This window comes from Balaenoptera musculus, chromosome 16, assembly GCF_009873245.2.
Source record: "Balaenoptera musculus isolate JJ_BM4_2016_0621 chromosome 16, mBalMus1.pri.v3, whole genome shotgun sequence".
Lineage (NCBI taxonomy): Eukaryota > Metazoa > Chordata > Mammalia > Artiodactyla > Balaenopteridae > Balaenoptera > Balaenoptera musculus.
In genome coordinates, this window is record NC_045800.1 from 64,166,310 (window position 1) to 64,179,870 (window position 13,561).

Consider the following 13,561-nt stretch of genomic DNA (forward strand, 5'->3'; position numbering starts at 1 on the left):
CAAAATTGGAGAGAATCCATTGAATGCTACATTTGGCAAAATAGAAGGAATGAAACCTGTGCTTGTGCATTTACTAGGCTTGTAGGAAGGTTTGCTTTTAAAAAACCCAAATGAAGTTCTAAAACTAAAGTACTGGAATAAAATAGAATGGGAAGCAAAATGCAACAGGTTCTTTTTGACTGAGTATTCAATTACTGGAGGCATCGAGATTGAAACAAATACAGTGGAATGATGCCATGGGTTTTACGCTTATATGGGTTCGTTTGTGTCATTTGAGTCAGAGCGGAACATGAAAATTAAAGGCTGAGTCAATGAGCCCAGCACTAGGGGGTCTCACCTTGGCTGTTGACTGTGACTTGGGACTCCACTGCGATGTGCCGTAAACAGAAAAACATGCAAACAGTTCATGATGGAGGCTTGGGCGTCATTAAGGGAGAATCACTGGACTCCAGAGAGAAGCAATTGCTAGGAAGTTGGATAGTTAATAGGTTTTACTGCGATCAAGCCATCGTCTGTGTCACAGAACCAAAAGAAGACAGTACCTGCTATAGGAAGACTGCTGATTTCAGTCCTGCCTCGTACTCTAAGGGATCATTTCCCGTTCTCAAACAGGTTTGTGTCACTGGGAGCGTTGAGCATTACCCTGTGTTGTGCTTGGGATACACCAAGCAGTGTTAGTTTATTCAAAAATTTGAGGCAGAAAGATTATGTAATTTAAGTAGTAATTGAATATTTTCATTAATGCTGACATAAATATGTATTAAAATAATCTTATTAAAATTACTTTAGTTGACATTGTGATAAACAGACCTTCATAAAATGTCTAGCTTGTGGTGACTGCTTCAGGGATATCCTGCAGCCCCCCAAAACATACTTGTTCGTGTTCCTCTGTCCTCAGGGTGACTTCATCGGAAAAGTAAGGATGTTTTATGTCAGGGTAGAGCAGGGATGGCAAACTACAGCTCGTGGTCCAGATCTGGCCTGCTGCCTGTTTCTGTATGGCCTGTGAGAAAAATTTTAAAAAAAGAATGCAATTTTGTGACATGCCACAATTATATAAAATTCAAATTTCAGGGCCCATAAGTAAAATTTTATTTGAACACAGCCACCCCATTTCTTTAGCTTTTGCATGCTACAACAGCAGAGCTGAGTATTTAAGACAAAGAAGGTATGGCCCACAAAACCTCAGCTATTTATTTACACTCTGGCCCTTTACAGAAAAAGTGACCCCTGATGTAGATAAATCCTGGGTGATGGTTATAAATCATTATATGAAATGTGCATACTGCAAACTATAGGGTTGTGTAATTTAAAACTTTGACTTCAGCTACTGTTTATCATAGTTTTAAAAGGCAATTTTTGGAGCAAATCCAGTTTCCATGAGATATGTAGGGTGTGGCTTTGGCATCAGAAGACCAGAGGTGTAATCTTACGAGCTCCATTATCCCCCCTAGTGGATTACTGTACGGTTTACTTACAAAGTTTCAAAATACTGAACAGCTTTTTTTTTTTAATTAATTAATTAATTATTGGCTGTGTTGGGTCTTTGTTGCTGCACGCGGGCTTTCTTTAGTTGCTGCGAGCGGGGCTACCCTTCGTTGCGGTGCGCGGTCTTCTCATTGCGGTGGCTTCTCTTGTTGCAGAGCACGGGCTCTAGGCGAGCGGGCTCAGTAGTTGTGGCACGTGGGCTCAGTAGTTGTGGCTCGCAGGCTCCAGAGCGCAGGCTCAGTAGTTGTGGCGCACAGGCATAGTTGTTCCGCGGCATGTGGGATCTTCCCGGAGCAGGGCTCGAACCCGTGTCCCCTGCATTGGCTGGCAGATTCTTAACCTCTGCGACACCAGGGAAGTCCCCTGAACGGCTTCTTTGCCTGTCTTATCTCAGGGATCAGAGGTCGGATGTCTCCTACACCTGGGCAGATACTGACAGGTCCTGTCAAGGCCTGGGCAAGTCTAGCCGCCTCAGGGCGCATTTCTGTTCCCTTTCCTGCAGCTCAGCGAACAGAGACGAGACTAGGCTCCGAGGGACCAGCACGCCCCTATCTCCCAGTAAAGCCACATTACTATCACTCTCCCGGCGCTCGTCCTCCGGTCCCGCTTCGCCCTCAACGTCGCACAGGTGACCTGAACCATCTAGGGCGCGGAAAGGCGGGGTCAGCCTCAGCAGCCAATCAGGGCTCGGCCCCTAGCCCAGCCAATCGGGCCGGGCCAGTTGGGGCTTAGCCAATCCGGCCGGAAGAGGAAGACCTGGGATAGTGCCTGCGCCTCTCGCTGCCAGCTTTGGGTGGCGCTACGTGGGGTCAGCTGGTGCCGGCCGCGGTCCTTGCTCGCTCGCTTGTTCACGGGAAGCCCCTGGTGTGCCGTCCCCGAGGTCATGGGGCGGCAGTGGGGGCCAGCCATGAGGGCGGCCGAGCAAGCGGGCTGCGTGGTGAGCGCCACCCGGGCCGGGCAGCCCGAGGCGGGCTCGTGGAGCTGCAGCGGGGTGATCCTGAGCCGCCGCCTGGGCCTGGTGCTGTGCCACGGGGGCATCTTCACCCCCTTCCTGAGGGCCGGCAGCGGGGCGCTGACCGCGGCCGGCGCCGCCTTCCTGCCCGGCGACAGTTGCGGCGACGACCTGCGCCTGCACGTGCAGTGGGGCCCAACGGCCGCGAGTCCGGCAGGCCGCGCGGAGCGGGGCCGCCCGGGGCTGTGCACGCCCCAGTGCGCCGGCCTGGAGCCCGGCCCGCCCGCCCGGTTCCGCGGGCGGCTGCTGCAGCCCCCGCGCCCCGCCGAGCTGCTGCTGCTGTTGAGCTGCCCGGCCTTCCGGGGCCACTTCGCGCGCCTCTTCGGCGGCGAGACGGCCAAGCAGTGGAGCTTCGCGAGCGCCGCACCGGACGACGAGGTGTCGGAGGAGGAGGAGGAAGACCAGCTGAGAGCGCTGGGCTGGTTCGCTCTGCTGCGCGTGCGGCCGGACCCGGAGAAGGAGGCGGAGGCGGAGGAGCGCGGGCCGGTATTGGCCGTGGCGCCTCTCGGGGCTGTGCCCAAGGGTGAGCCGCTGCTGGCCTGCGGCTCCCCGTTCGGGGCCTTTTGCCCCGACATCTTTCTCAACACGCTCAGCTGTGGCGTGCTCAGCAACTCGGCCGGCCCGCTGCTGCTCACCGACGCGCGCTGCCTGCCAGGCACCGAGGGCGGCGGCGTGTTCGAGGCGCGGCCCGCGGGGGCGCTGGTGGCGCTGGTGGCGGCGCCCCTCTGCTGGAAGGCCCGCGAGTGGGTGGGCCTCACGCTGCTCTGCGCCGCCGCCCCTCTCCTCTGCGCCGCCCGAGCGGCCCTCTGCCGCCTGCACCCCGGCGCCGCCGCCCTGGCCGCCTTCCTACCGCATGAGATGGGCGCCCCGTGGGGCCTGCCCCTCCGAGACCCCGGACCCCCCTGGGCAGCTGCGGCCGTGCTGGTGGAGTGCGGTTCCGTTTGGGGCTCCGGAGTGGCCGTGGCACCCCGCCTCGTGGTGACCTGCCGGCATGTGGCCCCTCGGGAGGCGGCCAAGGTCCTGGTGCGCTCCACCACCCCCAAGTAAGGCCCACAAGGTTGCCCCCACTCCACTCCCTCACCAGCTGTAGTATCTGGATCCCAGGTCTCAGGTCATAATCCTGAGGATTATGGAGGCCTTCTGGTTTCACGCTCATGCTTGGTGGTGCAGTGTGGATAGAGACCTGGGACCCTCCCCTCATCCTTGGCACCCAGAACCCCAGAGTTAGGGGGTTCTGGACCTCCTGGCAAGGGGTGAATGGGGCTTGGGCAAGATGACAAGCAACTCTGGGGAACTGTGGGGTGGTCCAGCATCCCTGGCTAGGCATCTTTGAGCTCCCCCTCCCAGTCTGAATTCCTTCTGGGCAACTTCTCTGTCTCAGCCTTGCACCCACACACCAGAGGCCCTTGAACAGAGTCTTCCTAACCCTGCCCTCTTTCCCCTGAATGCCGTAGTGAAGCCCCAGGGGCCCAGGATGCTACCCTCCTGGGTTAGGAGAGAAGCCTGTTACTCTTACTTGATTTATCTCTTAGATCTTAATCAGCTTCCCTTCTGGATCAACATGAACAGATATGCGGTTCCACCTAATTAGAATATGGGAGTGGGGGCCAGGCAAATATAGTTTGAACAATCATTGAATGCTCTTGGCAGCCAGGTTGGGACTTCCTACAGTCATTTGTTCCCTCTCTGCAGGGAGAGCACTGTTGCCCTCCTTTACTTTCACTTGCTGTGACAGTGGAGACAGCAGCCTTGGCTTCCTGGTTTGGTTTTCTAATACATGTTCTGTTTCTTCTGTAGTCCCAGGTGCTTGACTTAGGCCAAAGCAAACACTATAGCACCTTGGTGTTAATGCCTGTTGTTCTGTACCTGGCTCAGCCTCTCAGCCCAGACCTTTCCAGATGCCTCTATTGAACTCCTGAGGTTAACCCAGCCTGGCTTTGCCACAGAGTCCCCTCTGGCAGCCACCTGGACAGCCATGACTTTATAGGGAAGACTGATGATGAGAATTTTCCTCTGTGTGTGGTCCCCAGTTCCTCACCCCTCCACCTACCCCCGCATACTCTTGGTCCTAGGGAACCCAACAGGTCTGCTGGAAGCTACCCCTGCAGAGTGTGTAGTAGGAAGCCCCTGTGTAATCTTGGGCAATTTGCTGAATCTGTCTAAGCTGCTTTCCCATGACATGTAAAGTCTTGGAACAGCCTGCCAAGTAGTAAGAGCTATAGAAGTGCTGGCATTTATGTAAACAGGGACCCAGACGGATGAATTCGTATGATGTCTGCCCCCACAACTGACAGGATTGTTGGTATCAAATGAGGCAGTAAAGGAAAATGCTGAGAATGCTTGCCCTGGCTCCTGCCACTAACTGTGTGACCTTGAGGAATTACTCAACCTCTCTGGGCCTCAAATGCACCATCCAAAATGGAGATAATACCAGTGCCTAGTTCATAGGGCAGCTGTGAGGACTAAATGAAATGATGTCCATAGAACATTAACGCCAGGTCTGGCCCACAGTGCCCCCTAGGTGTCAGGTGTTTGTGATGACGGTGAGGCACAGGAAGCTTTACATAGAAGTACCCTGCAGCTGGTAGAGTATGTTTGGAAGTTCCACTGTGGATGTGCCCAGAGTTGCATGCGGGTATGTTTCAGGGCTGACACCAAATCTTTTGAGTCCCAAGTTCATGACTTTTACTGTCACTCTCATTATTTTGCTTCCTCCCAGTGCTGAACGTTCGGAAAGCTAGCCTGTCATTTTGTTTCCCTTGTTCCCAGGAGTGCCGTCATCTGGGGACATGTGGTATTTGCCACCCAGGAGACATCTCCCTATGATATAGCAGTGGTGAGCCTGGAGGAGGACCTAGATGGTGTCCCTGTACCTGTGCCCACTGAGCATTTCCATGAAGGTAAAGGACAGAGGGGTTCTCTGGTCTGGGGTGGACCTCAGGAAGGAAAGTCAGTGTTGGGCGCTCTAACCCTGCAGATCAGGGGCCAGTCCCCCAGGTCAGCTCCCTTCCCCACCCCTGCTGGAGTAATGAGTCAGGCTGGCACCTTGCTACATCCTGGTTACAGTGCTTTGGCCGGAGTTGCTCTTGGAGGCCTCCCTGCTCACGCCCAGCATGCCCAAGGTCCTGGGGGGCATGTGGAATTCCCAGCGAAGGGTAAGGCACGCCTTTTTCCTGAGGCCCCACAGCAGTGTAGTGTGTTGAGCCTTGGGGGCTCCTTATAACACTGCAGGCTGGTCTGAGAGATGTGTACTTCTGAGGCTCCAATGGCATGATTTGAGTAAAAGGCTTTGTGACGCTGCCACAGAAGTACCAGAGGTCTCGCTTTGTGGATGTCGTATGCTATAACGTAATAGCAAGGATTACAAGCTCTCTGCGTTGGCATCTTCTGCCACTTATTAGCCCCGTGTCCTTAGGCAACTTAATGAACTCTGCCTCAGTTTCTACATCTGTAAAATGGGGATAATGTTCCCTACTCCTGGGCCTTGTGAGGAGTAGGTGAGATATTGTCTGTAAAGCACTTGGTGAAGGAAGGTGGTGCCCGCTTTGTAGTCATCATCACCATTTTATTTTTACCAAGAGACTTCTTAGTCTCAGGAGGTGGGTGTTAATTTCACAAGCATTTATTGAGCCCCTGGCTAGGTGCTGGGAATCCTAAAAAGTGACTACCCAGTCCAGCAGGGGAATGAGGGCTGGAGAACAGCCTGATGCTGAAGAGAAGTGGTTGAGCAGATACAGTGCTGGGAGCTCAGTGGAGGTCCCGGCCTATTCCTGTGGGGGGCCTGGGGAAAGTTCTCATGGAGGCAAGAGTATCTGAGCAGAAACTCAAAGGGCAGAGAGGGTTTGGAAATTTGGAGAGGACAGGGAGGGGGTTGGGGAGTGTGTGAGTCCTGCCAGACAGAGGAGGCTCCCCAGCTTAACCCTTCTTCCCTCCCTGACAGGCGAGGCTGTCAGTGTGGTGGGCTTCGGTGTCTTTGGCCAGGCCTGCGGGCCCTCGGTGACCTCAGGCATCCTGTCAGCTGTGGTGCAGGTGGATGACACACCAGTGATGCTTCAGACCACGTGTGCTGTGCATGGTGGCTCCAGTGGGGGACCTCTCTTCTCCACCTGCTCCGGGGACCTCCTGGGTAACCAGCTCCTTGGTCCTCTCTCAGCCTTCCCCTTGCCAGAGCCTCAGTCCCATCCTGGGAGTGCTTGGTTTCCAGCCCTGGGAGCCACTCTCTGTCTGGAAAGATGGTGGGCCTTATGCCCAGAGGTAGTTAGCCAAGGTTTTCAGGCTCTTGTGCTTCTGAGGGTGGAGAGGGACAGATGCTGAGCTTGGGGGGAAGAGATCTGGGTTCTGGTCGCTTCTCTGCCACTGAGCCACTGCACAACCTTGGGTAAGTCACTTAATGTCATTTGATCTGTGAGACTCAGGAGTTGGATAAGTCCAAGGGTCACAAACTCAAAAGCCTACAGAGGCTGGGCTGGTAAAGTGAATGAATGAGTGAGTGAGTGAGTGAGTGAGTGAAGACAGCAGTGAGTGGAGGGCAAGGGGGAACTGGGGTGAACACCACTCAGCTCTAGCACATTGTTGCCTCATTACAAAGATATGTGGGCCTAACGCTGGCTGACTTTCCAATTTTTCACAAGGAGCTGTGAACCTTTTTTTTTTTCAGAATTGCTAACCACACCCCTGTGAGAAACGAGTTTACCAGCTAGAGAACAGTGTTTGAGCATGTACAGTTCTTTTTATCTTTAGCCTTAAAGTGTCCAGTCAAAACGCTCTTTTCCAAAGTTTCTTACATTAGCTCCTTCCCCTTCCCCTTCAGTATAGTTATGTGATTCATTTGAACTACAGTTAGGTACATTTGTCCTAGTCTGCATTCCATTTTTCTCCCATATACTGGTTGACCTTTTAAAAGATATATACAGATAAGTGGACACAGAAATAAATATAGATGTGTGTATGCATGACTTAGTGTGTGTGTGTGTATATATATGTGACTCCTAGCTCAGTCTGCTGAGAGGGGCTAGAAGCAGTGACATCCATTTGTAATGAACACAGCGAGAGTTCAGATCTTGGTTTCTAAGAGTCATTCTCTAGGGCTGCCTTGTGGTGCTGGAAAGGAGGGAGGGGTAACAACAACAGCAGCAGCAGCAAAATGATGGGCACGTCAAATGTTGAAAGAATCAGGAGCTGACGTGAAGGAGCTCCCACTGGAACAACTTGAGCAGCAAAACAAATAGTAGTAGTTTTGGTTTTCAGAAGAATTCCCATTAGTGAATGTAGAAGAAATAAGGGAAATAGAAAATCACTTATTAGGACACCCCAGTAGGAACTGCTGCCGACAGGATCCATCGATGGATGCCAGAATCAGTAGGCAAAAGTTCAAGTAGAAACAAGATAACTGCATAATCCTAAAATATTTCGTACTTACCAAGGGGGTAATAGTAAGTCTACAGCGGAGAAACCTGGCAGATACCACCCAAGTAATGAAGGTTAACATCGCAAGCAGTGCTTATAGTCAGCACACATTTCCTCATAGGATGCACTGAAAAGGACACATGGCTTCTATGGTTTTCTTCTCAATAATGTATAACCTCAATCTTATCATGAGAAAGCATCAGGTAAACCCAAATTGAGGGACATTCTACAGAATAACTGACCTGTACTCTTCAAAGTGTCAAGGCCATGAAAGATAAGGAGAGACCGTGGAAGTGACCCAGATGGGAGGAGACCTAGGAGACATGACGACTAAATGCCATGTGGGATCCTGGATCAGAAAAAGAGCGTTAGTGCAAACACTGGTACATCCAAGTGAGTTCTGTACTTTAGTTAATAGCATTTCACCAAGGTTGATTTCTTGGTTTTGATGAATGCTGTATGGTGACATAAGGAAAAGCTGGGTGAAGGGTATACAGGAACTCTGTACTATTTTGGCAAGACTTCTGTTAAGTCGAAAATTGTCTTCAAAAAATACATACACATGCACTGAGCAGGCCAAACAAAAGTTCTGTGTGGATCTGATTCATTTATTCACTCACTCAGCTAGTGTTTGTTGAGGTCGTCCTCTGCCAGGCACTGTTCCGGGTACTGGGGAGACTGCATGGACAGAACACAGCAGTCCTGCCCTCATGGAGCTGAAAGACAACAGAAGTCGGAGAGAGGGATAACAAAACAAGTGAAACATGGGGTATTAGATGCTGATAGTGTTGGGGAGAAAGTAAAGCCAGGAAGGAGGACTGAGGCATGAGGAGCCCGTGTCCATGAATGAAGCCTGGTGCCTGTCACTACGAGGGGGCTTCAGGCAGGGCTAGGGCCTCCAGGGTGGAGGTGAGCCTCCCTCCCCTGTCCCCTGGCTCTCACCCTCTTTTCCTCTCTGGCTCCTGAACAGGCATCGTCGCCAGCAACACCCGGGACAATAACACGGGGGCCACCTACCCCCACCTGAACTTCAGCATTCCCATCACGGTGCTCCAGCCGGCCCTGCAGCGGTACAGCCAGGCCGGCGACCTGGGCGGCCTCCGCCAGCTGGACCGCGCCCCCGAGCCGGTGAGGGTGGTGTGGCGGCTGCAGCGACCCCTGGCAGAGGCCCCGCGGAGCAAGCTCTGAAGCTGTGGCACCCCTCTGGAGAGAAGAGCAACCATCTGATGCCATGGGGAGTGCGGGGGCTGGTGGCCTGAGGACCCTGACGCAGCACACCCCAGCCAGGCTACATCCCCATCACCACCCACCTTGCTCAGCTCTGGAGTCTGGACCAAGCTTCTCTTTAGCCCCCATGGATCTCTTACCTGGCAGCCCGTTTTGGGGTGCTTTCTCAAGCCGCCACCTCTCTCTGCCCCCGACACTAGGCTCAGCTCTGTTCTTTTCCCTTCTGGGGAGCCCAGTACAACCGTACAACAGACAGATCTGGTCCTGACAGACAGATGTTGGCTGGAAGGCAGGCCCGGCCATGGTTCCCTGTCTCCTGACGGTCACTGGCCGCCTGCAGCGGCGGCTTCCCTGGGGCCTTGGCTCCTCTCTGCTCTCAGTCAGAATGGGGCTGACAGAGCACTGGGGCTTCCTCAGAACACCTCAGCAGAGAGGCCCTGCTCTGAAGACCAGAGGCGGAAAGAAAAGAGCATCTTCCTGTTCTGCTGGACCAGCGGTGGCGTCCCCGGAAGCCAGGACTCCCGGCTATTCATATGTCAGGTGCCCTGACCTGCAGGGGCACGCTGACACAGTGCCTTAATCTTCTGGCCCGTAAAGTAGCTCTCAGGGGTCGGGGGTGGGGACGTGGGGGGAGGGGTAGAATGTGTCTGGTTGGGGTTTGGGAATAAACAGGACCTACGAGGGACAGGACCTACTTCTATATATCAGCTTCTTTTTTTTCCTTCTTTGTTTTGAGAGTTGAGTGGGGAATAGGAAAGCACCAGGCACAGAAATATACCTTTCCGTCCTGCTTTCTCGGGGGTTTGATCTCACGGGACACTCTTGCGCCAAACTAGTCCTGGTAGCTGGTCGTGGTGCCAGTTAGCACTGGGTGGGGCTTGCAGATCGCAGATGGTGGTGGCCTTGGCCTGGCAGCAACTGTTTACAGGCTGCCCGGATGGGCCCAGGCCTGTGCCAAGTCCTGGGATGGATGGGAGCTGGGGAGTTCAAGGGTGAATGAGGCCAAGGCAGGCCCTAGGAGCTAAGACCAACCCTGGGAGTCAGGAGCATGCACTGTGTGTCCAGGGCCCCGCCTGTGCAGGCCGTCAAGAAATGATTGCTAAATCACTGACAGGTTGAATGCCGTTTGGGAATGACTGGGGGAGAGGGGGCTAATCTAAGCAGAGAGAATTGCTGTGAGTACTTTGTTTCTAACATCTGTTTGCTGAGCGCCCACAGCTCTGGGCAACCACAGAACACCCCTGAGACAGTTGTTCTCCTCTGTGTGGATTAGGAATGGGGCCAGAGGGCAAAGTTAGCTTGAGAGAAATCCTGTAGTAAATTTATGGATGTGGGGAGGGAGAGCTGAGTTCTGACTTGGCTGCAAGTGGGAAGGGGAGGATTTATTCCAGCGTGTGTGGGTACCGAGGAGCTCAGGCTATTCTGGGGAGACTGGTGTGTCACCCCATTAGTGGAATGAGCAGGGCGTCTCTGTCCTGTTCAGGTGGAAGACCATGTCCAGGGGCCCAGAGCAGGGAGGATCAGGCAAGGATTCATCCAGCTGAACCCTGAGGGGAGAGTAGGTGTTTACCAGATGGAAACAGGAAACAGGGAGGGTGTCCAGATTGAGGGCAGTGGGAGCTGGGACAAGGAAGTGTGAAACTACATGTGTGTCTGGCCATGCTAAGTGGAGAAGAGATTGGAATGGAGGCTGGGGAACCAGTGACAATGGCCCTGGTGACGGGGAAGATGGCCAAAGCAGGCCTGGTGGGCATAGAGATCAAGCATGACACAGGAGGTGGACCTGACTGGATGTGGGGCAATGCAGAGAGAGAGAAAAGGGTCAAATGGTGCTGGGTCTCTAGTCAGGATAGTGATGAGTGGCTGACAAGTTTAGGGACGAGAAATTTCCTTGGGTGTCTGTGGGATCTCAAGTAGAGAGGCACAGCAGGCTGTTAAGTGGATGAGTTAGGATAACGCAATAAAAGGTCCCCTCTTCCCCATCTCAGTGGCTTAAGACAATAGAAGTTTGTTTATTGCTCACGTAAAGTCCAAAGTCATGCACCCGACCAGGAAGGGGAGGGTGGCTCCCGTGCAATTGTGGTTGAGGGACCGAGCTCCTTCCTTCTTGCGGCTCTATCACTGGGTCTGGGACCTCAGATCCTCTGCCAGGTCTTCTGTACCTGGATGGTGGATGGGGGAAGAGAGAGAGGAGAAGATATTCCTGCTTCTTTTTAAAAAAATGATTTTATTTTGAAGCAGTTTTAAACTTACAGAAAAGTAGCAAGAATCCCCACACACCCTTCCCCCAGACACCCCATACCATTTGTGCCATATGCCCCAGAGATGTTCTTTGTAACAAAGAGACCTCATTTAGGATCATGAGTTCTACCCACTTGCCATGGCTCTCTCCCCTTTGACTTGGAGCAGCTCCTAAAGCTTTCCTTGAGTTTGATGCCCTTGACCTTCCTGCAGAAAACAGGGCAGCCATTTTGCAGAATGTGCCTTAGGTTGGGTTTGTCCACACTTCCTCATGATTAGATTTGGGATACACATCTTTGGAATATAACATTAGTGATGTTGTCTTATCATCATGTTCTACTGGGTGGCGCATGATCTTTATTTGTCAAATTACAGATGATAACCTTGATCATTTGAGTAAGACGGTGCCTGCTAGGTTTCTCCACTGTAGAGTTCCTTTTTTTCTTTGTAATTAATAAGTATTTGTGTGGCAATATTTGGAGACTATGTAAATATCCCTACCCCACTTTCATCTACTATGCTTATCACCCACTGATGTCCCTTGGCTGAATAACTTTAATGTTTGCCAAATGGAAATATTTATTTTCATTTTTCCTCCTACATTTATTCACTGGCTTTCTATTGTAAGTAAAAGCTTTCCCTCCTCTCTGTTTAATTATATCTGTGTGGAATCATGGATTCATAGTTTATTCAATGGATTATAATCTATTGTTATCATTATTTTGATGCTCCAATTGTCCATATTGGCCAGTGAGAGCTCCTTCAAACTAGCTTCTGTGTTCTTTTGACATCTCCCCATCATTCTCTGAGCACTTCCTTCAAAACAAAATGTTCTAGACTTACTTTGTACTTTCCCTGGAATCAGCCACTTCTCCAGGGTCCTTTTTACTAGAGAACGGTATTTAGAAGCAAAGATCTAGGTACTAGGTGTGCTTCTTACTCTGAGGTGTTGCTGCTCCCAGGCCCTCTCGGTAGACAGACCTTACATCTATATTTATTTCTATCTCTATATGTTGCAAGCCATGCCATGCGTTAACACTGATAGTTCCAATTTGATACCACAAGTTCAATACCATAAGGTTCATTCTAGCTCTCCCCTTTTCATATGGGTACCTCCCTCCTGTCAGTGAGAAACACGGCTGCATTATCCTCAATATATTAGCTTGTTTGCTCCATCCCTTGCATGTGGCTAGTCTTCTGACCCCATCAGGCTGCCCCTGCCACCCTGCTCTGATGCTGCCCTTATACGGGTCACCATTACTGCTCCGCACAAGCCTGCCTCGTGACTTTTTTGACTTCATTAGGAAGAGGGAAGAAAGCCACCCTTGCTTCTTAACTGCTTCAGCCCAGAAGTGACACATACAACTCCTGCTCATGTTCCTTCCGTGAGAATCTGGCCCCGGCCAGAAGCAAGGGGGGGTGGGGGGAGATGGGCAACGTAGTCCCCGGCAGGGCAGCTGCTCCTCAGCAGGACCCCTATGCCATAGAAGGGGAGAATGACCTTTGTGGAGAGCTGGCTGGCTGTGCCAAGCTGGGTGTTGTTTTAGTGCTGCTTTAAGAACAAAAACTCACTCGTATTACCAAAATCAAAGTAGGTTTAGTGTTCAGACCCTCCCGCACAGGTGCCAGAAAGCTCCTTGGCCTGGGGAAGCTCTGGGGGCCACTAGGTGTGAATGGTGACTCAGCATCCCTCTCTGCTTTATTCCCTCTCTTCTGGCCTCCTGGGCGCTCAGAGTCTCTCCTTCCTCGTAAGTGCAGTTTGGCCTTTCTGGCCCTTCTCTCCATGACCTTTTATCTCTAGATCTCCTTGTCACATGCCCCATTATCAGATTTCCTCACTAAATGCCCAGAGAGCAAATATCTGCTTGAGCCCATCATCTTCTCATGCCGTGCAACATCTGGGGCCGCTGTGGGAGCAAGTGCAGTGAAGGGCCTGGGGCCACCGGTGTTTAAGGGACAGAGGCAGAGCCGGAGCCTGCAAGGGGGCTGAGAAGAGACAAGCAGAGGCACAGGAAGAAAACCAGGGAGGCTAAGACCTAGGTCAGCAGGGCAGACACCAGAATCTTTTCCTCTCTTCTTTCCGGCCATACACTAGACTGCATATCCTGGCCACCCTCACGGTCAGGTGTGTCCGTGAGTTCCAAAGGGCAGAAGGGAGGTGCGCCACTTCCAGGCCTGGCCCATAAG

The 13,561-nt window shown here is 52.3% G+C and overlaps 1 protein-coding gene across 3 annotated transcripts; it reads left to right on the forward strand.

The window, feature by feature from the left end:
- Positions 1 to 2,243: 2,243 nt before the first annotated feature.
- On the forward strand, positions 2,244 to 9,823 carry TYSND1 (trypsin like peroxisomal matrix peptidase 1). 3 transcript variants are annotated; one of them, XM_036829495.1, is made up of 4 exons: positions 2,244 to 3,543; positions 5,270 to 5,400; positions 6,441 to 6,626; positions 8,877 to 9,823. In XM_036829495.1, exons 1-4 carry the CDS (start codon positions 2,372 to 2,374, stop codon positions 9,092 to 9,094), a joined length of 1,707 nt encoding a protein of 568 aa, XP_036685390.1. In that variant the 5' UTR covers positions 2,244 to 2,371; the 3' UTR covers positions 9,095 to 9,823. The 3 variants fall into 3 exon arrangements, with proteins under 3 accessions (XP_036685390.1, XP_036685392.1, XP_036685391.1); XM_036829497.1 differs by lacking the exon at positions 8,877 to 9,823 and adding an exon at positions 7,158 to 8,484; XM_036829496.1 differs by lacking the exon at positions 6,441 to 6,626 and having other exon boundaries at positions 8,877 to 9,735.
- Positions 9,824 to 13,561: the final 3,738 nt, after the last annotated feature.